Source organism: Odontesthes bonariensis, chromosome 6 (assembly GCF_027942865.1).
Source record: "Odontesthes bonariensis isolate fOdoBon6 chromosome 6, fOdoBon6.hap1, whole genome shotgun sequence".
In the NCBI taxonomy this organism is placed as follows: domain Eukaryota; kingdom Metazoa; phylum Chordata; class Actinopteri; order Atheriniformes; family Atherinopsidae; genus Odontesthes; species Odontesthes bonariensis.
Genome location: NC_134511.1, coordinates 38,574,966 through 38,600,314, shown reverse-complemented (window position 1 = coordinate 38,600,314; position 25,349 = coordinate 38,574,966). Strand labels below are relative to the sequence as shown.

Genomic DNA, 25,349 nt, shown 5'->3' with positions numbered 1-25,349 from the left:
AAAGCAGGAGGCAGCTCGGTGATGTTAATGCAACAAAGAAAGGAAATCTAGAATAAATTGTGTTTATTCACTCTTGCCATTAGACATATGTTTCAAATGTGTCTTTTCAATTCAAGACCGGAAAAAAAAAAATTTTAATCGAGATTCTAATGCTTATTTTTCTTTGGATTTCCATAAGAAGCGTAGCTTCGTGGCTCAATCTGAGCATCTTTCATAAACACAATCAGGGTAACCAAGACACCAAAGGCTCATGTCTTTCCACCAAAAAGAAAGCCTGTTAGTGCTCAGAGAATACTCAACACATCAATTTGGAGAGAAAAAAAAAATCACTGATGGAAGTACACAGATGACATATGAATTAGTGGACCTTGAAAAAAGCACATAAAATGTTGGAGTGGAGTGATGATTGTATCATCTTTGAGTTGATAGAGTCGAGTCTAAAGGTGAGAACAGAATGACAGGGAACTATACAGCTGAATTGTGAAGGCCCCTGTCATGCTGTCTATAGCCTTATTGGATGGGCCACTCTCAAGGTACTCAGTCTCCATTCAGAGCATGAATCAATGGCTCCTGATTAGATTTGGGGGGGGTTACTATGCTGTTTTTGTTTGTTGTGACATCTTCCTTTGCTTTGTGAGGTCTCCGTGCTCCTGCCTGACAAAGGCATCACCTCCTCTGATGGAGGAAGAGAGAACTGGGGAAACAGGAACTGGGGGAGGGGGACCTTTGAAAGGGACCGTCAGGGCTGTTTCTTCTCGTTTCTTGTTATGTTGCGTTCCGTGTTGCTGCCGTGTGCACGCGTAAATGTACGTGTTTTCATGTACCACTCTTTGGCTGTAAGAAAGATCTGTGCTCACGGAGCACTTACTGAGCATTTGGTAAATACGCATCAGCCGAGAAGAACGTGCCAGTAAATTCATCATCGTTTTTTCTTGCTAGGTGTTCCGAATACTATTAGTCCTATATTCCTGCCCCATCCACTCTATTCACCGGAGGAATTGGTAGGCAACGTGACAGAAAAAAATGACAGCATTTGAAAGTGCTGGAGGCTCTCAAGTTAACAAATATCCATTATGTTGGATAATGCAGGTCAGAGTGACATTCTGTCCTGTCTTGTCTGATGGCTACCTCAAAAATGAAAACTATTCCTACATTAGCCGCATGTAAAGGTATTAAACTTTTCAGTGAGCACAGCGAAATCTTAACTGATGGAAATTTTTTGAAAGAAATATTTACCACATGCTCTTTGAGAATATATATATATCTGCATTTCAACCGAGACCTCACAGCCATCACAGGTAAACTAGCTATGTGATGAGGGGCTGAAAGAATCTGATAAACCCTAAATCTAAACAGGGCCAAAGCATCTGCCTTAATAATAAATGTGCCATGCTAAAAGGTTACATGAACTGCCCAATTCAAATTTAATTGAGGCTGTGTGTTGAATAATTAATCCCTTTCCCAGGGAACACAATGCACACTGGACAAGCCAACGCTGAGCCAAGAGAGATGACGGCAGCGAGGGAGAGAAACAGAGGAAAAGATAGAAGGAACACATTGAGAAGTGCTGCACCAGCCCACGCCGCTATCCCATGAACTCACACTATACAATACAGTCAGGGCATGATGTCATCTGCCACATCATCACCCTGGTAACCAACCTCCGTGTGCAAGTTTGTGTATGAAAAAAAGAAGAAAAAGGAGAAAAAAAAAAACAACCTTTAAACAATTGAGTATATACAAACGGGAGAGCAAGGCAAAAAGAGGACGTTTGGTAGTTTTGTTGTTATTTTTGTTGTTGTTAGGGTACAAAGCCAAAATAAAGAGGAACGTTTAATGTCTGTCTTTAATGTTTCTATGAAATTTTCCCCCTCACATTCTCCTTCTCCCTTTCGTTTGTAGGTATTTCAGTTGGATGCGTCTCCTCAGATCTGTGCCTTTTAATGCTGACTGCCGCAAATCTTTTGAGGCTGACTACAAAAGCAAGCTGGCAATAAACTTTTCCCCCTGAAGGAGAAAGAGAGGAGCGCAGTTTGGGATAGCTCCGCACTGGGGAATCTCCACTTCAACGTGGTCTGATCCGAGGGTGCCCCTGCCCCACCTCTGCCCATTAAAGACCCCCAAACCAGCACACACATACACATACACACACCTGCACAAGAAAGCCTGCAAATATTTTTATGGATGTGAACTGATCTTATTTAGGGGGCTTTTATATGTAGTCACTGCATCTTCTGAAGACATGTATTACGGAATGCTGTGCATCACATTACACATGTAAATAAGTATTGTGCAGGATCACAATCATTTTATTAGGATCAGGCTGCACTGCTGTCTTTGCCCCCAACAACAGCAGCAGTCCTGCTAGTTTTTTTTTTTTTTAGGTTACCCGGACACACTCTCTCTCTCTCTCTGTTCCTCCCATCAGCCCCCTCTGGGTGTGAGGCAGCTCCTCTCCATTGTTGATCTGACTCTGGGCTCTACATTGCTGAGGTGGCGGATTGTGGCAGAGAGATGCCTCTGTCAGGAGCGTGCTTATCCTCTCATGCTAGCCAACCTCTTATACATAAAATATCAAACATCTGAGGGACAATATGCTGACCTGCTGTGACCTCCACACATGCGTACACACACAAAAGGGACACACTCACTGATCTGCACACAGACACACTCGCACACAGCTGAATGCTGGCATACAGTGACACACACACACAAGCGCTCAGAGAGCTCAAGTCAGCTCACATCCCCCACTCGTACGTGCCTTGACTTTTTTCCATCACTGCCGTTTTCCTCGAATGATGTATTTGCGACATCTGGCGGCACTCACTATATTCATGGGTGAGATAAAATGCATGTAAGGAGGGAGAGAGAATGAGAGAGCTAAAGAGGAAAAAGAGCCTTGGCTGCCTGAGATGGCAGAGCAACTGAGGGACGGCAGGCAAACGGAGTGGGCTTGAGCGAGGAAATAACCGATTGTCAGGTGGAAGTAGAGGGATGGATTCGTTGGCATATATACCATCAGATGCATTTTGCAAAACCATGAGCACCTCAGATTCCACAGCAAAAAGCTTGGGTACCCCCTAGTGGGCGCCCAGTGGCAATCTGGCCCATTTTGGCGTTGATTAGGGGGTGGGGGTGCTGCGTTGGGCTGCCATGAATCCATCGGGATCAGAGGTCAGCCTTCTTGAGTCGCAGTGACATCATGACAATGGGACACTTCTCGAGCCCCAGAAACACAAGCTGATCCATTCTGCTGAGCTAAGGCACCAGGCCCCTCTTTTCCCACACATTCACACCCCGTGTCAGGCAAGGCAGAGAGGGAGTGCAGCAGAAAGCAGAGGGGTGAATATGTAGGCCTCACCCCCAGAGCCCCCGCCCTCTCTTTCACTCTCTCCTTCTCTTTCTTTCAGGAGCTAGATTAAAAGAGATGGCTTAATTCTGTCTAATTATCTACCCTTAGCCTCTCCCTGCTCCCTCCCCCTCTTTCTTCTCCCTCTCCCTATATCTCAGGATGTAGATCCTAATTAGCTGACGTGACTGTATCTACTATACAAACAGACTGGGCAATTATGTGAAAAAATTATGTTCTTCTTTTTTAAAACATCATACGTCTGCACCACCAGAATGATCCTGAAGTGTTTCTTTTTGCCGCCGCTGAAGATGTGGAGAAATAATCTACTCATACCAATCAAAATTATGACACTGCGATGGTAATTATCACAAAGCATCAAATTGCTCAGATATTTGTGAGGCTTTAGGGGAAACCCTGAAGACTGTGTGGCCTTTTCAACAAAACTTACAGTATCACTGCAACATTTGATTCATCACTCTCACTCTATTAGTTAAACAATAAAGATTGCAGTGTACATGTATATTGCTTTATATAATAATATTGCAAAGAGTGTATGTCAGCGAGCGCATCTGCATGCACATTACATAAGCAGAAATCACATTAATGAGATCATACACTGGTGCTGAAAGTGCTAATTAGTTGCCGAGCTGAGGGTGAGGAAATTAGACAAGGATCCTAGTGACTTCAACCATTGTGCCCTAATCCTCCTCACGCATTCATAATTCATTCTATCGTGAACGGCGATGATACCGCAGAGCTTGTTCAGTCTCTTTTTCTTACTCTTTTGCTGCGGAGATGGCAGTTTTCTTTCTTCTCCTTCTTTCTTCCCTTTTTGCTGTGAGGTTTCTCTGCGATCATAATAAAATGTGCGAGCAAGGGATGTCCGCCTCCGGGACCCTGCTGTCGGGCAACTTTGACAGCTTCATTTTTATGGTGTCGCTCTTTGATCCTCCCTGTCACTGATATGCAACGCCACTGAACATATATTTGCCCCCCAACCCAAATAAATAAATAAGTACCATGTGGTCAACAGTAGAGTGAGGGAAGGATTTCAAGTTAGTTGGCTGTTTGCTACATCTGCTGTGAACCAACTCGCGTTCAGCGCCTTTGCTCTTCTTCCACTGCAGCAGCACATCGACGCCCCCAGGGCTGATTCCTTTGCAAAAGATCTCCGACGCAAATTCACGTACGCACATGCACACACAAACAAACACATACTAACACAATCTTATATGGAAATAACACCAGAATCAATCCCAAAATGAATTCCCCTTACAAATACCGGAGCGCATTTTTCAAAAAGTACACAGATGCTGCATAAAAGGGAGTAAGAGAGAGAAGTGTAACAACATCTCTCTCTTACTCCAGCTGGTATGAACGAAGAGGTGCAACAATGAACAACTAAAGATACTAAAGATACTACAGATACAAGAATTAGGTGCTGATACAAAAGAAAAGAGATATCAGGATGGACAGCTGATTATGATCAGCGTCGTCAAGTCTGACATGACATAGACATCAGCCACATCTGCTCTCTGTGATATAGACACAGAGAGACAGATATCAACCCACATTGGTCCCTCAGTGCATGGACACAGCCATGTCAAGAGGAAGTGATGAGCCAATGCTATCTACAGTGATTCCACACGTCACTGTTTATCAAATGATTGGTTTGTCTATATGAAAAATGATATTTTAGATATGCTGTATCACGATGTCAGCTTGCTTGTGCAAGGCATGTTTTCCATTATGAACCAAATTTCCAAATATTGGTGGATAAAGGATAAAACACAAGTCAGGTTTCCTTCTTTTTTTTTTTTTTTACAATAGAAAAATAGTTCTAAAAAGAATCATGCAATTAAAAATTAAATGCAAAATTAATTGGGAAAAAAAAAGAAAGGAAAAAAGTTCACATTCATAGGAGAAGATAGCTAAACCTTTGGTGAATAGATTCTGATAAGGTAAAAGTTTTATTCCCACGACTGATCCCATAAATGATCAATTATTTTTGCAGCCAGGAATGATATCAGACACATATACCAGTTTGTGCATTATGAAACATGTGTGGCTATGTATATCCATTTTTGGTAACACGTAAACGAGCCAATACTTCTTTGCCTGGACTGAGTTCTGCAGCTGTGTTGACGCTTCCCTGCAGTAATCACAATAAATACACTGTCAGAAGGTGGTAAGCATGCCTCCTCCAGTAGAAAAAAAATTATATGTAACTGAATTATAACAACCAATATGCTATTTAAAGAAAAGCATGCATCATCTGAATATCTTTAACACAGAGGAAGTATATGTATCTTCTGTCTTTTGCAAAATGTTGACAGTGAATATCTTTTTCTTGCAATAATTGCTCCTCCTATGTCCCATCATAGCATCTTTTCAGTTTAAAAACTTTAAACAAATTTGGGGGCAGCAACTATGTCGGACAAAACAAGTTAGTAGCACATAAACATGATTTTCAGGAGACTGGGTTGAACAAGAATCCAACAATGAAGGTGAAAAAGAGACAATCTACAAAGACTCTGATGACAAACATCAGACCACTGAGCCCTGTTTCCATTGCCTGAACTCTGTCTCTCTGCAGCAACAGTGTATTTGTACCCCTAAAAATGCCCTACTGTTCTTAATGAGTAGTTGAGCTGAGAAAGGTAAGGCTGTTTTTGCATCGTCACAACTGCAAAGGCTCAACATGTCTTCTAAACAATTCAAACATTACCACTCCATAAGACAGAATCTCCTTTGGGATAGAGCTGAGAGGCTTTGTATTTCCCAAGTTGCTGCAGAACTGAGAGCAACATGTTTCATCCACAGTTCAGTGCAGTTAAAATGAACTTGCATTACCGCATTCAGTTTGTAAGCGTTCATTTCATTGAGCCACTAACTTTATACATGTTGTTTTCTTTGGGTTGAAGACAGCATAACTTGCTTTCAAAGAAATTGTGAATTTAGGGAGGACTACATTTTTGTTTTGAAAGAAACAACACACACACACACACACACCTGAACTTTTCTCTCAAGGTGTTTAATCCTGATTTAAACCCCTTACACATTTGAGCTCAAGACAACCTTAACCTGGATTATGTGTTTAGCAGCTGAACACTTGAGTTGAACAGCTGAAGATTGACATTGTGGCAATAAAAGCTTGACAACGTGGTTGATTATTTTTTTTGCGACTTATTTTCTAAAAATTAAAAGTTTTCTTTTGGGGCACAGTGTAACCATCTTTTAAACACTATTTGTGAATTTGGAAAGCTTTATAAATTTTTAAGTAAGTCAAATTACATCATATAGTCAGAAATATGGACATAGTGTGTCTGTAGGGAACATTTTTAAAATGCCTTTGCTGTTGGCAGGCTCTGAGACCACTGGAGGCATTTCGATCTCTTCACCAGGCATGTGGGCATCAAAACTACATACTCTATAGTTACCACAAGGAAAAGATGGCTTTCCAAGCAAGAACAAAAGGTAAGAAAAAGGAAAAAGATGGTGTTATGGCTGTACTTCCACTCTGTTTTCTCTTAAGTATCTAAGAGTGACAGCGTGCTTATGTGTCTATGTGTGTGTGTGTGTGTGGTTGAGTGTGATGACTCGTTGAAGAAGAGAACTGGAAAATATGAAAGCAGGAAGGGACAGGCCTTAAGAGAAAGAGAGGATGAAAGGGAGAAGGGACTTAAGCCACCTTTTAACTTGCTCTCCTATGTCAGATGTGCTTAAGGCTGGTAGAATGCTGTATAGATAGAACTGGGAATATAAAAGGAGGGTAAAACCTATAACAACCATAACTCTTTTATGAAACACATGTGCAGGAAGGTGCATATGAAGGATAAAGTCAAAACAGAAAGGGTGCAGAGACATTGAGAACAGTAAGGGGCACAGTGAAGGTCTACTGCCCAGTGATAAGAAGGACTCTTTTGAAAGGGCTTAAAGCAGGAACACTCAGTCAGGAGGGCAAGCGAGGCAGGATGATTGCAGGCTACAGTCCCTGTCACACTCAGACATAGACACACACTCACAAAAGAAAAGAAAAAAAGAAACCTCAGTACCCTGCTGACCAGCTCTTCTTCATTACAAGTCAAACTCAAGATGAAGACAAGCCGCATTACAAAAAAGATGGAGTGATAGGACGCCCAATAGGAGGAGACAGGACGGGGAGCCTCGACAGTAATCTAAATGTCCTCTCCTATGATTGTCATTGGCATTCTTATAGACTGGCATGTATCAACACAATATGTCAAATAATACCACTCACTGTTCAGTCTGCTGTAAGGTAGACCTGTTTCCATAATGTCACGGCGGGGGACATTTAAAAGCGATGCTTCTAGCAAGCCAAAGTCCTGTGTCCAAACAATCCATCAAGATCACTAAATGTCTCCAGTGGCAAATTCAATCAAACAGACTGTTCTTAACAGTCATGACAAAAAAGAACAGAGAAAAACAAAGACGTTTCTTATTCAAAGAATACGAAGGAGGAAAGAATTGATTCCTAAAAAGTCAATTCACCACAGAAGAAAAATTAATCTCTTTGCCTTTAGGTTTCTTTTTTTTCCAGCCCTTCTTTCCTTTGTCTTCGTCTTCTGTCAAAAACAGCTTGGGCTAACATCACAAGCTGTCACATCAGGGCCATCCCCTGCATCTTACAAAAGGGAGAACTCTGCAGTTGGATGGCGCAGAGAAGTTCTGAGACACCCAAACACCGAAAACACACGTGAGATGTTAAGAAATCTTTTTTTTCATTTTTGCTTTGTGTTTAAACCAGAGTTTGTGCCCTGAGGACAGACCTGTTATGGCACAGTAAAGAAAGTTTATCTCACAATAACAGAACAAGAACATGTCTTTCTACCCTAAATTCTCAATTCTTAGTGTGGCAAGAGATTTAAGTGCAAACCACTTAATGTGTTAATAAGAATTTTACTACTGATTGTTTTTTTAACCAAATTATGACAGTGTCCAGTGGTCATTAACAGTCAGATGCTGTATGTATGAACGCTTTGCTAATCAACCGGCTCTGAGCATAGTTATATTATGGCTGCAACTGATCACAACCCACTGCTGTAACAAAGTCTTTCATCATGTCTGAGTGGACACACATACAAAAGTGCACACACACACTCTTTCAAGATCGCCAAATGCTTTCAACCATCAACATCATAGAAAGTAGATAAGTGTGGCCCTTTTCTTCAACAACCACCGGGGAGGTGAGAGGCCTTGTAGTCAACATGCTGAAAGACTACTCTGTGATCAAAGACTCAGAAAAACATAGCCCATGTTTCTCTAAGAAGAGAGCAGAGAGGGGAAGCAAGAGCAGGTTAGAAAAGAAAAAAAGAAACAAAAAAAGGGACAGAGTTGAAACAAACATACAGTAAAGAGCTACAAAAGGTTGGAAAGAGAGTGGGACGGTGCAAGCCCAAATTTACCTGTCATAGAGACCTCTTTCCCACTGATTACATTTTGGCACACTGCAGGGTGCACACGCAATAAAATTAGAATTTTGAAATGTTTAAAGTATGGTAGATTTGAGTTTTTGCTATTAATAGTATGACACAGTAACATGAAAGAAACTATAAGGAAACTGTTTCATGCAAAGGGAGAAGTTGGATTTACATGTTAAAGAATCAACTAGAGCAGGTTGTAAAAATGCATGTATTTATAACCCCCATGGGGGTATTAACAATACCAGTGAATCGAAAAGCAAAACCCAACATTTATTTAGAGGATGGCAAGATAGAGATTTTCCATTGTTCTATGTTTTATGAAAGGGCTGCATAGGCACCGCCACTCAGCAAGAAGGTTCCCGGTTTGAATCTCAGCTGAGGCCTTTCTGTGAGGAGTTTGTATGTTCTCCCATGCGTAGGTTCTCTCTGAGTACTTGAGCTTCCCTTACAGTCCAAAAACAGGTAAGTTTGGTGAATCTGTGATTCTAAATTGACCCTTGGACTGAATGTGTGTGGGCAAGGTTCAATGTCTTTTTAACTCTGTGTTTGCCCTGTGATGGACCGGCAACCTTTCCAGGGTGTACTCTGCTCACACTTGATGGCAGCCATGAAAGGCTCCAGCCTTCTTGCAACCTTAAATAGGATAAAGTGGGAATGGAAAATGAATTAAAGTTCAATTGGAAAAAAAAAAAAAAAGTGACTCTTACAACGGGGGTGTGCCAAAATTAGAATCGAGGAATAAGGATCAATAAACACATTCTGAGTAAGTTTGACTTAAATATAAATGAAATCCATCCCATATTGCATTCTTTATTATTAATCAGGCATTATTAGTGATGGTATATGAAAGTTGTTGCATGTGAGGATGAGAGGATACTAATGAGACAGGGTTGCTTCCAGCTGGACTGTTCACTTCTGCAGTCTTTCAACAGAAGTGTGAAGTGCACCTCTGTGTGCCCTTTTCTCCCATGATGCAACAGGGGCAGGTGGGTGGGAGAGACTATATAAATTCTGCAAAAATGAGTCAGTCTTGTGTTGGTGTGTGTGTGCGTGTGCGTGTGTGTGCGTGTGGGTGTGTGTGCGTGTGTGTGTGTGTGTGTGTGTGTGTGTGTGTGTGTGTGTGTGCATTGGATCACACATGTGGAGACAGAATCATGAAGAAAGACAAAAAGAATAGCAGAAACAATGGTAGCAAGGTCTCCTAGACAAACGGCAGAGATGCAGAATACAAAGATGACTGCATTAGAATATGAATCCAGAGCCTCGGGCACTCTTGGCACTTAAAGAGCCCCTAAAGTCAAATGTCAACTATTATGTGCCATCAGTTGTGACACAGGGTCACAGAGCAGGACAGATGAGGTCGGCAATGGTACTCACCCCACTCTCAACATGCACCATTTAGCAGTCCCCCAGTGTGCAAAAAGGACTAGCTGTCAATGTGTAGAAAATAGGCTTTGCATTGACAGGAACATCTATCCAACCCTGTTGCATCTGCTTTTCTCGTACAGGATGAAACCCCATCCATGATATTCAATTAGATGAGGGGATTCAATAATTGCACAGACACATTCAGCTAATAACATGATATTTAATATATAATGTGACACGTGCATTAATGGTAGGAACGTTCAAAGATGTACCTCATTTCCCCCGATTAACTTTCAAACAGGTACAAATAAAAAAAAAACACAGGCAACATGCTGAATGTATAAAATGCTTCAGTTGTTTGCTGCTAAACCAGCTCTGTAATTACTCGAAGTATGTTTTAATTGTCGCATATTCTACTCTTAATATTAGTCAACGCTTTAGCAGCTCTCCAAGTGAGATTGATTGGATAAATCAGTCAGAATTATGGGGGAACAGGAGGCCTGCCAATCAGAAATGTGTTTGAGTGTGTGTGCTTTCAATGTGCGTGTAGCTAGGGACGTGCCAACGCATGAGCACATCTACATGTTTGCTGCTATGTGTGTGTACTGAACTGTGTGTGTGTGTGTGAAAGTACTGTATATAGGGCTGACAGCTGGGCTTTTTCAAAAGGCTTACTGAGCATTCTGTCGTTTTGGGAAGCAACAAGCACAGAGTCTATCTGAACAGGGATCTAAAACCTCTGTCAACAGCGTAGTACAACTGGTGTAAACAGCCACTGAGTCAACATGCGATCATTCACATACCAATAGAGAAGAGATTGATATATTTTACCGTTATGTGCTGCAGGAATACAGATTAGACAGAGGACAAAAAGACAAAAAGTTAAAAAAAAGAGTTGGAATGGGAAGATGAGGGAGATGGTGCCGTGTATAAGCCTATGTAAATAGACTATGTGTGTGTGCAGGTACTGCATTCGCTCTTGGAACGTGTGTGTGTGCATATCAGATTCCAATGTGCGTACACAAGTATGACACCATACTGTGTGTAGACATGTGTGTCAGTCCATCAGCATGTCGGCGTCACAGCCCTTCACTAAGTCCCAGATTAACAGTGACAGGCAGAGATCCCTCTAATTATCTCTTCCTGGATCACATGCAAATGGCAGAGCCAAGTCGAGAGCAACGACTGGCTGAGACTGGTTGGGTGCCACCGATGGGCTAATGTGCCTGGCGACAGGATACAACCTCGTGATGTACCATAAAAACAAACCCTTCCCGTCTCACACAGAAGGATTCATGCACAGACATCATGATTCACCCATTTAACTGAGAGCCCTTTCTTAAGGGACTTCTACTGAATTAGAGGCTTAATGGGTTGAAAAAAACTTTAGAATGTTTGGTAGTTGAAATATTCTGTTGTTGAATGTTATCTTTAACCCCAAGGCTGGATTTGTGCTCCCAAAAACATGAAGAAAAAGTACAGAAGACATTCTGTATATTCTGTATATAACTGCATATTCCATTTCAGAATATATGTCATCCTTCCATAAAATCATCAAACACATTCTGCAAGCTAAAAGCTGAACTCAGTGTTGCCCCAGAGGGTCTGAATAAAGAGGGCACACGGAATAATGAATAAGAAGGTAAAACATACAATTTTGAACTGGAACAGACGGTCACAAACTGGCTCTTGACAATGGGCTGCTGCAGTCAGCTAAAACGTCATCTCAGTAAATCAGCAGGAAACATGGCAACAGTGTCAAACGGTCTACTATCTCTTGAACAGAATCCCAGTCCATTTAGACTGGGTGACAAAACTGGTTCCAGGGGAAAAAATATGGCATTATTTTGCTGGCAAAACTCGCAAAAATAAATACCCAGAAGACATCTAGAATTTGAAAGAAAAAAGTTGCTCTAAAGCCACTAAAGTCAGTCACAGTGACACAACACAAAAAGTGTTTAACTTACCACAGCATCTCAGTGAGCATGATGCTGTGATATTACTTTTCCAAGTCGGCTGTACAAGCATAATGCATAATGGTCATAGCACCAATGGCAGCTGGGATAGGCTCCATCTCCCCCACGACCCTGAATTGGATTAAGTGGGAATAGAAAATGGATGGATCATGGATGGCAGAATTCTTCCCGCCCTAGTCAAACTTTTTATCTTTTATTTCCCCATCTGATTAAAGAAAACAAGCAGTAATTGAAATGAGGTGTTAAGTCTACATTATTTAGATAATAAATAATGGCTCATAAGGATCAAATGATCACGCAAGATTCAGTACTATGAGGCTCCATCCTCACTGTCATCCTCAAAATTCTGGCAATATAAGAGCAGAAATTCCCTCCTTTTGACACAATTATCCACGGTGAAGACAAAAGCATTACTTCCTATTGTTGCGTGGAATACTGTCTTTATTTGCAGCATCAAATACCCCAGTGTATTTCAGGAGCCATGGGACTTGCCATTTTTAATCAAGAACGGGTGGCTTTGTCTTATCCCTGTTCCATCCAGCATCTCAATCCGTCCTCGGAGGGTTTTGCAGTAGATTATGTAGCATTTTCATTTAGCTGCAGTGTTAGAATCTTTCCAACTATTTATCCACCCAAGGTTTCAAGTTGGAACAGTCACAGAGGTTGCTATTTATACCAGGAAATTATGTGGAATTCTAACTTTTTAAGAGAAGAATTTAAGAGGTCAGGAAGTAGACAGTGCACAATGAATAACCAGGTCATTCTGTAGAGAAGCTTGCTTGCGGCATAACCACTGAAACTCATGTCAGTGAATATAAATGTTATTGCATGCAGTATTTGTTAACAAGTGTGACCTATTTAATTTTCGAACTGAAGATTCAAAATGGTATCAAATATAATTAACTATGAAGACATTCATTTTTTTTTTTACATAATTGCATTTCCACAAGGGAGGCTCGGACATCTGAAGGTATCATTGAGTGCTGTGTAATGATAAAAAAAATGGGCAAATATATTTTAGAGTGTATACACAGTAAGACATGGAGAAATAACATAAAATATTGACCTACCAATCATTTCCAACAATTCAACCCATACAAAAAAAAATGTTCTCTGGCTTTACAAAACAAGCAAGGGTTAGAGAAAAGGTGTTGTTCAGCTGTGCTGTAACCACACAGAACAGAGCTATGTGCAGTAATGACTGATGTCTTGTGTCTCTACAATGGTTTGCCCATGACCACTCTCCAAGAAGATGGATTCTCCTCGACCCTCGAGATCGTTTTTAGGGGGACAAGACAAATATTTCAGATGTATCATACCGAGGCATCATGCTGGAGGTGAGAGGAGGTAATAGGAGAGTGAGAGACAAATACAACAGTGGGGAAAGAGAGTGGGGTGGGGAGGAAAGTGCAGCCTGCCTGCCTGGCTGACAGTTGACTCTGTTGGATGTGACTTTCACAGTCTGCTGGCGGTTTGTGTGGAAGCCATCACATCTGTGACTGGCCGTTTGATTAATGAGCCTCTCAGCTTGTCTGTGCAGTTTGAGGAGGGGCCACGGCCTTATCCCAGGCATCACTGATTTATTCGCCTTTGGAGCAAACCTCCAAGTATAACACACAGTAAATTGTAATGGTGAACATTCACACACATGCAGGCAGACACATGTACACCCCTCCACGATTATCTTACAGTATACAGGTTGGTCCAGTGTGCGCGCACACGCACACACACACACACACACACACACACACACACACACACAAAAGCAGGGATGGAAAGAGACTGATGCACACAAGTTTGTCCCTCTCCTCCGCCACCTGCTTACGGCTAATGAAAACCTCAATGTGTCAGTGCTGTCCAAGGGTAGCAAAGACAAAACACGGCATGTATAACCAAGCAGACAAAAGATGTATTCTGTCTCCACCAACACAAACTCCCATCCCTGGCTGTCAGTCAGTGGAAGGGACACACAAGGGGATCGACGAGAGAAGAAAGAGGCCCTTCCTCAATGACAAATCACACTCTCCTGATTTACAAAAGTGACAAGTCTTTTGAATTCCCAGCCTTGCAAGATAGAGAGCCTGATGATGGCAAGAGAACATCTCTTCTTGTTTTTTTTTCTGGAAGCGGCAGCCATGAAATGTCACTCTGGCTAACCTTGAAGCTCTTTTCTCATGTGTCGTTTAATGTTTCCAAGACTAGGGCAACCAACTGCTCAAAATTGTATGGTACCACTGCCTTTTAACTCAGATAAATGATTCAGGAAATACTTCCAGGTAGATACACGTGCATTACTGTGTACATGCCCTCACAAAGGCTGCACATGTACCTACACATATACACAAAATAATACCAGCCACGGGCACACATTCCCTCATTCCCTGAAGCGTAAAGTAAGACCATTAATTCAGACACACTCAGATCTAACTTCTCCCCAGGTTGATTAGCGTCCATGGAGGAAGATGAAAATTCTGACATATTTGTTTTTATTTTATTCCCAAAGCAAAAAGCCCACCATATGGCAGCGCCCAAGAACAGATGGCAATTGCCCACTTCCTGAAAGCACGAGCGTCTATCGCCGCAATTTAAGGAGCTGCTCAAGCAAGCGAATGGCACAGACTGGCATTTTTCCACAAACAGCTATTGTTATGGACCTGAGGGGTAACAAAAACAATGTGAAAATGCAAAGGAAATGCTTTTGTGTTCAGCAGTTACATTGTAACTTACAATATCAAGCTACAAAATCTATGGGTCAGAGCTACTAAAACCTAGTGACTGTTACCATGAAATAATTATTAATTTCTACTAAAAAAAAAACAGCAATACAAATAACCAAAATCACTACTTTATACATATGGATGGCCAATGTAAGAAGTCATCCAACTGTTAAGAATGGGCGTCAGTTGCAGTAGAACCAGTAGAGATGAGAACGGATGTCCTTGGATGATCCAAGGTCCGTATGATGGAGTGGAAAAATGCCCTGTGACACATGAAGTTTCATCCCTCAAAGCTGGCTACCCCTTATCAAGCAGGTCAGAGGACCTTCTCTGACATAAAGGAACAGGGAAATGGTTTCAAGAAGTCACCTTGGCAGATGGCAGTTAAAATGTGACTTTTGTCTCTGACAATACACTGCCTTTTCTAATGCTTGTTTTCTTTTCTGTGGATGAAAAAGGAAAAAGACTTTGGCATGTAAAGGCAGTGGTGTAGTCTACGTTGAACGCAGGTATACGGGGTATACCCACCTCTTATTTGGGGGGATTTCCGTATACCCACCTAAAATGCTCAGTATACCCACCTAAAATTCGTTTTTCAATATTTAGAATAGCACAGCCACGTTTCATCAACTACCACTTCTCATGGAAGCCTTGTTATAATTTAACAATACAACGACAACACTTCAGAATTGCATTCATTCGGAAATTGCGGCAGTCAGTCAATCTCCAACCAATCAGACGCGTTTTTTATGTCTCGCTGTCAGCCAAAACAAAAATCTATCATGGGGTGCGTAGTAGGTGCTTAGTGGCTAAGGAAAGGACTTTGTAAAGTCGAGGCTTCTACGAAAAGTCATTGTACATCTGGAATGGGCTGATACGATATGTTCTCCATGTTCTCACCATTCTGATCGGATTATGGAATTATCATCTCATCATCTCAACCCGAGAGTTTGCATTTCCAGGGCACACTTTTCCATGGCTGTTGACAGGTATGGTAGTGATTTATTAACACGTTGTCTAACTTTCGTGAACATATTGTAATGACTTCACGGAGGCTCTGAGACCGGCGGTTGCCGAACGGCTCTTTATTAAGTTATTACAAGCAGTACAATCGCAGAACACGGGTGACTCTCAGTCCTGCTCCGCAACCAGCCCCAGGAGAACACCAAACCTGCACACAGACTGGCCCACGCCCACTCCTCTCCCCCAATCACCAGCCCACACCTGAGTGACATGACCTGCGGTCCAGTGATTGACAGGGAGAGGAGGAAACAAGCCAGTCCGTGTGCTTTTACCCTCATTCTGGGTCGTTACAATATATTATTATTATGATGATGATCATTATTATTTGAAAAGCCTCAATGCGTGATGAAAACATGCCAGTGAATTTCGCTAGGTAGCCGACCGCAAGCTGCCAGGTTAAACAAAGCAGCAGCGTTCCAGGTTTTTAGTTGGGGACGACGAGGATCATGGCCAGGCGCAAGGGACAGCAAGACCTTAGGAACTTTTTTAATAAGGTTGCCCAACCTGACGTTTCCGAAAGTAAGTTATGTTGAGTCAAAAACATAATTCACGCTTTTTATGAGACTTTGCTACCAAGTTACCCTTCTAGGTTGTTTAATTTGTGGACATAACATGGCAATAACACAGGCTAGTCATGCTGTAGTCTAGCTTTCGTTCTTCTCTCAATACTAGCAAGCTAGCTACTCTGATCCACGTTTGCTTACTTAGTTTAAAATTCTAGACGTTTGTTTATCTGGGATTCTTCTTTGGGAAAAACTCCTAATAGCCATACCTGTCTGTATATGGTCTACATGATGATATGTACAGTGGCTGTCTGGATTAAGTAATTTATGTATCATAAACTAAACTTTATTTACTAGCCAGAACCATGCTATCTCCATGGTATGCATGGATGGGGAGATGTATCTGTACTTAGGCAATGGTAATTACATTATCTACTACACTGTTACTGCGATATAATGTCAGATGCAAAAACCTTTAGTGCATGTGATGAGTTTACAAAACAGGCTATATTTCTATAGGCCTACATTTAAAAATCAGTTCATTTCATTTTGTTTGGGCTTGACTTGCTGTAGGCCTACTTGATAGTAACATTTTTGATTGTCATAGATGATAATGCTTAAAAATGAAACTTTACATTGGCCTATTTTTTGTCATAGCTTTTAGAGGGCTTTTCATCTGAACTGTGTTATGTCATAGTAGTGTAGTACTATGGTACTTATTACTTTTCAATGACTATTACAGCACGCCACTGGAGGTACGGCGTGCATTAAGGAGCGGGTCCCGAGTCCCGACCCCTAGTTTGGTACCACGGGCCAATGACTGGCCAACTATACAGTATACCCACCTCAAAAAAGGTAGACTACACCACTGTGTAAAGGCCATGTAACATAACCAGAAGAAAGAAGAAAAAGAACGTTCAGAACTGCTGCTATCGATTCGGACCTAAAAAAAAAAAGTCGAGTTGATTTTGACTGTTTTGTACAAAAGTATGTAGACTAATAAGAAGACGATTCCAAAGACTAACCAAGGACAACACAGATTAGTCTTTAGAACCCCAGCTGAAGAGAAATGATTCGGTTTGATTTGAATCACCTTGCACTGTTACTCAGCGCTTTTATAAAGAAGAGCGGCTCAGAACTTTATATCAAAGACTCAAGCAAGGTGGACACATTTCAGTCAATAGATCATGACAATCAATACAACGCTCTGTACAATGTGTTCAAGATGGAATGTCAAGTATGTAATTAACCTGGGAATGCAAAATGATAGATTTTTGCATTTCACAAAAGGATTTTTTTTAAATAAATTTCTGCTTGTGACCAGTGGCAAAGGAAGAATGTGAATAAACATCGAGTTGGTTGATGTGAATTAGAAATGTACCATAGTTCTGTTGAGTACTGCCCATTGACTTGGATTCTTGAACAGTGTATGAGGTGGTATATCTACCCTTCCCCCACATCAACTGTACTTATTTATCTGTAAATTAAGCTAACCGATATCATTTAAGCATAAAAAGAGGAGATGGAAGTTGTTAGAAAGAAAATGTGTTAAAGGCAAGGAAGCACAATATCCAACATACTGGTAATGAAAAAAGGTTAAATATAGGAAATAAAAGCTATACAACATTGATTCTAATGGGGTATTTATTCTACTATAAATTATTTATGGGACCTGTTGATATTGATATAACCAGTCTGTCTGTCAAACATCAGCAAGCAATCATCTTGATTTTTCCAAGTCAGTCTGTCCATCATCCAACTTGCACTTCATTTTTGAGACTTGTAATTCATCAAAGGCGGCCAAAAACAAACAGGGTAGTCTCCTCCCAACCATTCAGTTATAATATGATTTAGCCTGTCACTAATTAAGCAACACTTTCCACAAATTGCTGCATCCCGTGTACCAATCCGAAAGAATCTAAACATACCAGTCTAAAATATAGTCAGTAAATACGTACGCTAAAAAGTTCACCTGTTCAAATGGTAAAACCTCTTGCAACCCAGGTCAGCCAGTCAGCCATTTAACCATGGGGGTCCTCTGGCATTAATCAGTCTGAATTCTGCTGAAAAGCTCAATCTGCAGATGATGGATGAGCCGTCATGCCGAGGGAACTGAAGGGACAAGTGACAAAGAAGGACACATACACCTGTATAAATCCTCTCCTTCCTGTCTGGCCCCGTTGTTACATCGTCAAGGTAGTGAAAGTGTTTGTATATATGTGTGTGAGCATGGGTGAGTGTGTACAGACACAAGTGTCTCAGCGTGTGTCCTGTTTTGCTAATGAAGTCATCTGAACAGTGATTTAACAGCCCTGGTTTAAAAGCCTACTGCCCTTAACTCATAGCCTGGCTCCATTAGAATGTGATATAAACCCTGGGCACAATAACTGTCCTGCCACTATAACAATATATTGGAGGCCATTGGGCCACACTGTTAACTCCCAAAGCCCAGGAAGCAAATAAAAAAAGAAAAGAAAAAGCTCTGTACTGAGAAGGGAAGTCATTCAAGGAGACTACAACTTATAAGATAGAAAATGTGGTGCTCGCAAAGTCAGAATTACATGTATAAGATTCATTTGGTTTGTTCAACAACTGGAGATTCCAAGAGTAATTGTTGCAGAACCTCGGTGAAAACTTCAGCCTGTGGTTATACAGAGAGTATTAGCCTTATCTGCATATGGATGGATGGATGGATGAACAAATGGATCAATGGATCAAACATAAGTGTGCTTATGCCATGAATGGCGTTCTATAGCTTGGGAGATAGTTTTGAGTCACACATGGATCTGAGAAAAAAACTGGACTGCTTACATGTCACAAGCCGTGAAACTAACTTCCTGCTCCCTGTGAGTGACTCAGGCAGAACCAAAGCCATTCTCCAAATCCTCCATGAAATCTGCTCCTCTGGCCCAACAAAGAAAGGCTAATGAGGGAAATGACAGAATCTAAGACACTCTGATACTGTGAGATTAGGGTGAATTATATAACCTTCCACTCCTGTCCTTCTTCATTTTATTTTTGGATTCTTCATCAGATTTGACTTCACTTTTTTTTTAATGTCACTCACAATCTCAAACTGCAAGTCCAATCTCACACTGTCTCTGCCTCTCCCTATCTTCCTTAAAAATCCACCTCATTGATTTTCCGTTCAGGGAAGTCTAAACCCTAATTTGGCTCTGTCAAACAATGACAGTATCGGTTTTAACATGCAAAAACACAGCATATAAGGGGAGGAAGAATAGAATATGCGTATGTGGGAAGAGTGGGTAGAGGCATGAAGGCGAAAACGCTCGTCAGCGCAGCACAGAGCTGCGCACCTCACCCTTATTAGGCCTGTGTCCTTGGCAGATGCAGATCTTGCCCTTTGTTAGATAGGTATGTGTGTGTGTTAAAATGGCAGTGATTTAGAATGGATTGGGCGTAGGTGTAGAGACAAGGTGCAGTAGCCCCATAGCTCCCTGATAGCTGGCAGCGTGACAGCTGTGAATGGAGAACGGGGAACAGCCTGAAGTATTGCAATCTAATATGTGTCACATACCTGCATAAATATTTATGCCTGTTGCAGAGCAGAGCAAGAAGGGAGAAGGGAACGTGAGGATGGGACAGGAGGGGTGGTCTTGGGTGAAAAAATTCAATCAGGTGACACAAAGATCTGAGCCAGCCATTCTTTATCCGTCATCAGTCACTTTTGTGATCCATGAGTTCCGAATTCTCAAAGTGCCCCGTGATCAGGCACACCTCTGTTATCAAGCATTTCATCTATGTAGTCACGCAATTATACATGTATTCTTCTGAACAAATGGCTGAATTTTATCCGAAAAAAATTAAGCAATCATCACGCTCTATTCAAGTTAGTTGAGCTCAAACTAAAATGAAAGAGAGCTGTCTATGCTAACAAGACAACTAAAAACAAAATCAGCTGTTTGGAGGCACTTTGGCTTCTGTAGCAAGTAAAATCCAGTCATAGCCTGTACAAATATGAGTTTTCTTTTAACCTCTGTGATGTTAATAAATTATTCCAAAAGCTTTGATTGCAATTGTGCTAAATAATGAGATATCAACGTTCACCAAAATAATTTTTAAATTGGGTTTTGCCATAAATCAGCAGCCCTAATACATTCACAAAAGAAAGTAATCCATGGCAAAGGACAAACAGCGTATAATAGCACCCCAACATCCCATTTTCAATTAGTTCTTTCACAACACTGCCTTCATCATGGAAACCATCGCGGAAAACATGGAAGTTTGAAACACTGATGAAACCTGGACTTTTTCACCTTCGTGAGCTTGGGCGGCTTTATTGAAACACAAAAACATACACATGTATGGGTAGCAAAAAAATGTTTTACCTGTTGGCCATCAGACTTTTGAAGGTCATCTGACTCATGCCCACAAAAGCTGGCAGCAGCCTTGGCCAGTCCCATGCCCAATCGACCACAGCACTCTGTTGATGTATGAGGAAAGCGTATTGGTAGTTATTAATCAGGGTTAATACCATCAGTGTATTACCGCTCCAGCTGGGACCCACTAACAAAGAAGGAGGGGGGTCCCCAACGCAGGCCACCGACATCAGACGATCAATCATGTCCGCACAAGAAGGTTTTTATTCCAATAAGACAGCAATTAATTTATAAATCCATTTGGGGGGATGTAGCCATCATTTAGAGAAAGATAAATCAATTTTTGGAGCAAGTCGTTACTCTTGCTATGCCTTTATTCTTTCCATCTTCAATGGAACCTTGCCAACCCACCTTTTTCTCCAACTCCTACTCTCCCGTTCTCCTTCTTAAACACACACACACACACACACACACACAAGCTCACATGGACGAACATAGTTGGCACTATAACCATACTGGCAAAGCAAATAAAAGTCAGATTGCTTTGATTGCAAAAATGTCACTCTTGACTCCAGGCTGTTTTATTGATAAAAGGAGGAGAACTCCACTCATTCCATGCATTCTTCCATCCTTCCATCCTTCTATTCCCTTTCTTTTTTTCCCCTGATAGGTGATTGATGGTTTGGAACTTTTTTCCTCCTCCCTCCATTTTATTTGACAAACAACACAGGCACCTGAAGCGGAGAAGGCATTTTAATCATTCTCTTAATAGGGTGTTTCTATGCAAAGCTATGCAGCCTCCTGCGATAAACTGAAAATAGGCCAAGTCTTGGGATTAAAATCTGTCTGTTCTTTAAAAACAATAGCAACAAGCTTAGCTGCATTGTAAGGGATGACATACAATTAAATATACCTTATCCATTTTTTAACACTCATAAACCTAAGCAAAGTAAAAACATATAAAGATACAGTATATTTATTTATTGTTTTGTCTGAGAACTCCAGTATTTCCCTTGATAGAATTAGAGAAGGTAAACTAAAGCTACCTGTAACTAGACTTCATGGAGAGAAAAATCTAACAATTAACTGAACATTACGGCGGCACTCCTGGGGTTAGGTTTGCGATAAGAGAATATGAGGTTCAAAGCCACAAAGAAGTGAACTTTAAGACTGCACTCTCCTTTAACATTACTCATTTTTCATGAAATAGAAAACTTCTCTCAAATTTTCACCTTTTCAGAATTCTTTTCTTCCTGCCAGCCAAGCCTCCGCTTGGAAGAATGCAACAACCTCTGGGAAACACGAAATCCAAGCCCCAGAAAGACGCGACAACTTCAGAGACTGCTTCTGTACCCAGTTCACTAGAGACCCAACACAGCTCCTAACCTTCAACATTAAGCAGCTGGCCTTGGTTAAAGTTAAAATGACACCACACTACATGTGACAAGCTCACCCACACACTGCAAACTCTGAAAATGCACAGCTCATTTAAACAGTTGCCTGTTTAAATGCAACTCATTGAGGTAAAGTAAGTAATAAATTCAAAATGCATTTTTTTTCCTAAAAGAATAGGTTAAACAAACCTGATTCAGCTTTCTCTTGCCAATGTGGTCAAACTGAAGAAGAGGGTTGAAAGAGGCAGTGTCAGCAGGAGCCCCTGGGCCAATGTCAAAGTTCACAAAGATAGGAGGGTCTTTTGGAAAGTCTGTGTCGCCACTCAGTTTGGACATCAACAGTTCCTGCATCCAAGACGTGCAAAGATAAAAGAAGAGAGGAGAGAGACATGTCATGTCATGTCTGGCATAACTGACAAAAAATATCTTCAAACCCAAAGAACAACAGAGTATACTGAATGACATTCAGCATACAGCAAACTGATATTTGGAATATTACTAATAATCATCAAAATCTCTTTTCTGACTATTTACAAGACTGTTAATAGTCCACAACTGTAAAGCGCCTTTATTAACCTTCCAGCTTCTACGAAACGCTTTACAATGTGTCGGCCTGAACTATAGAAGGGATGAACGTAACACAGATATATCAGTGATATTACTGAAAGAGGAAGTGGAAAAGATTTGGAAAGTGGTACCGGTGGTAACTGGAGCACTTGGGGCTGTGACCTCTAAATGCAACAAAAAAGGAGAAACATCTTTTTACATCATTTTACTTCTGTAACCTTCCCCATGGTTTCTTAGTGCAGGTGTCTTCCAGGAAGTACAGTATAAAGTAATGAGTCTGTGCACAGTATGTGTCTTCAGGTGTACATCAGCATCATAGTGTGAATTTGGTATATACCCATCCGTCAGCTTGACACGGCCTCTGAACTTCCTCTCCCTCCACCTCACCGGCAGCCCAGTTTGTCCCTGACCTGCATGTTCTTACTCGACCTTCAGTAGAGATGCTGGAGCTGCCAGGAGCGGAACTCAGACTATTCTTGGGAATCCCACTCATGTTTTCTCAAATTGCTCTCAATTATATCAGCAGCATATAGTGTGTGTCTCTTCATGCTGGGTCCTAATGGACGGGACCTCAACAGTAACAATCATATGAGTGCCTACTAGGCTCTGAAGAACCTCGTATCTACATCTACCTGGTCATGTACCACACTATAAGTATGATGACCACTGAAGGTTCTCCACTCCTCATGATCAAGTGTGTTCAACAAATTTCTTGTTATCAACATTCATCACTGATGTTAAATTACTCTAGTAGGAGTAATAGGCCGGTAAGAGGAATTTTTAGACTAGAGGTAATCAAGGTTTATTCCACTTTATAGATAAGTCTGTAAATATTTAGCGAAGTATCAATTTGTTTTTCAACAATACTAGATAAAGAACAGATTCTAAGCCTGAATATGGTCTCAAAGGGGAGAAATGACATTACTCCTTCTTGGGTCTAATATCATGAAATCATTGAGTATTTTTGCAAGACATGGTATCAGATACCATCTGGAAAAGATGTATATCCACAGTAGGCACCATCCATCCATTTTTTATACCCGCTTAATCCAATTTGGGGGGGGGGTGCTGGAGCCTATCCCAGCTGTCATTGGGTGAGAGGCGGGGTACACCCCGGACAGGTCACAGTAGGCACCAATGAATGTGAAATAGAAGATCACACAAAAAGAGTATGGTATAGAAGAATGAAGATGTGGAAGCCAGAAAATTATGAGGCTTCCACATCACTTGGGGCTGTGACCTTCTATAGTTCCACCAGTACCCTCTTACCGTTTTGATCAGTCAGAAATAAAAATGTTTGTTGTTTTTCAAACCTCCATCTGTTGAGTGATACTATGAGTATGAATGAACATATTGAATTTATTAATTGTTCCTTGTATCTGATATTCATAGAACCCAAAGATTTTTTTTTTGTTTGATTTTAAGCTGTTACCGACTCAATTTGGGGATTTTTTTTAGGGGGACAATTTAAATAGAAGAAAGAGAACTTGCTTTTCCAACGGCTTCTTGAGGATGAAATGTCACTATACTGGACTGTATACTGGAGAACAGCTACTTTAAATTTAGCTAAACTTTTTAAAGTAAAATGCAGGTAAATACATCAACAAATAAATAAACACTGCCTTTTCTGACTCAAATCAACTCCAAAGGGCTTTTTTCTGAATCTTGCATCTCCTGACTTATGATTCCCTCTCCTTTACACTGAGACATCACTGTGGCTTTGCACCCTTGGGGTCATCCACATATTAGAAGATCAGAGCAAGCAGAATGCACACAAGCACCAGCAGCCCTCCTCCCTCCATCTCCCCCTCCTGAACAGCCTGCGGCCTCAGGCCAGCAGCCACCTAATTGCTGGGGAGAGCGAGTGCTTCCCTACCTCATTGCCTTGAATGATGTGATAGATCTGCCTCAGGTAGTTGCTGCCACCTGCTTTGTGGCAGACCTCCAGCAGCATCAGGCCTATTTTCTGCTCAGTCAATTCAGCAGCAGCAACTCTTCTCTCAGCTCCCTGCTCAAATACACTGACAGAGAAACAGAGATTGAAAGAAGAGAAGATGTGAAAGAGAACGCTGAGACACATTGAGAGAAGTGAAGTAACATGAAGAGGGAGGGTGCAAGTTCATATCCCATTCCCACCAATGGCCCAAGGAAGTCTAACATGAGACCAATTTCAACCAAAAATTGGAATTTCAAATATACCAGAAAATCATCTGGATCATGCCTTGTGAGTTTGAAATTTGTATTTCTTTACTTTTTTTTTTACCTTGTAGACAATTCATTCACACATGAGGGTGAGTTAACTTAAAATGTAATTCTTGGTATGGAGAGAAATGACATCCTTCTCAAATATCTGAAAACAATGCTGGTGGAAATGAGTGAGAAATAAAAACTAATTATTAAAGGTTCAATAACAAAATCATTTTCACCGTTTTCATTACGATTCATGAGACAACGAACAGCCTGTCCAGAGGATGCGGCTACACTAAAAATGATTGGTGTGGATGTTTTTAAGCATGTATGTGTGTGTGTGAGTGTGTAATCGTATGTCAAGGTCCCAGCGCATGTACAGTCCCCAACCCTTGCAGACGTCCGCATTATTTCCTGCCCTTCCTGTATGGATAGGTATCACACTACCGTCCATCAAATCTTCTCATTCACATACACT

The 25,349-nt window shown here is 41.2% G+C and overlaps 1 protein-coding gene across 1 annotated transcript in view; it reads right to left on the bottom strand.

Moving 5' to 3' along the window:
* kiaa0825 (KIAA0825 ortholog) overlaps window positions 1–25,349 on the bottom strand; it is a 124,236-nt gene that overhangs the window by 55,125 nt on the left and 43,762 nt on the right. The window contains exons 20-22 of the mRNA XM_075468746.1: window positions 24,561–24,705; window positions 22,307–22,462; window positions 20,733–20,827 (exon numbers count right to left, since the gene is read on the bottom strand). Coding sequence (XP_075324861.1) covers window positions 20,733–20,827; window positions 22,307–22,462; window positions 24,561–24,705 — 396 coding nt within the window. The remainder of the gene's footprint in view (window positions 1–20,732; window positions 20,828–22,306; window positions 22,463–24,560; window positions 24,706–25,349) is intronic.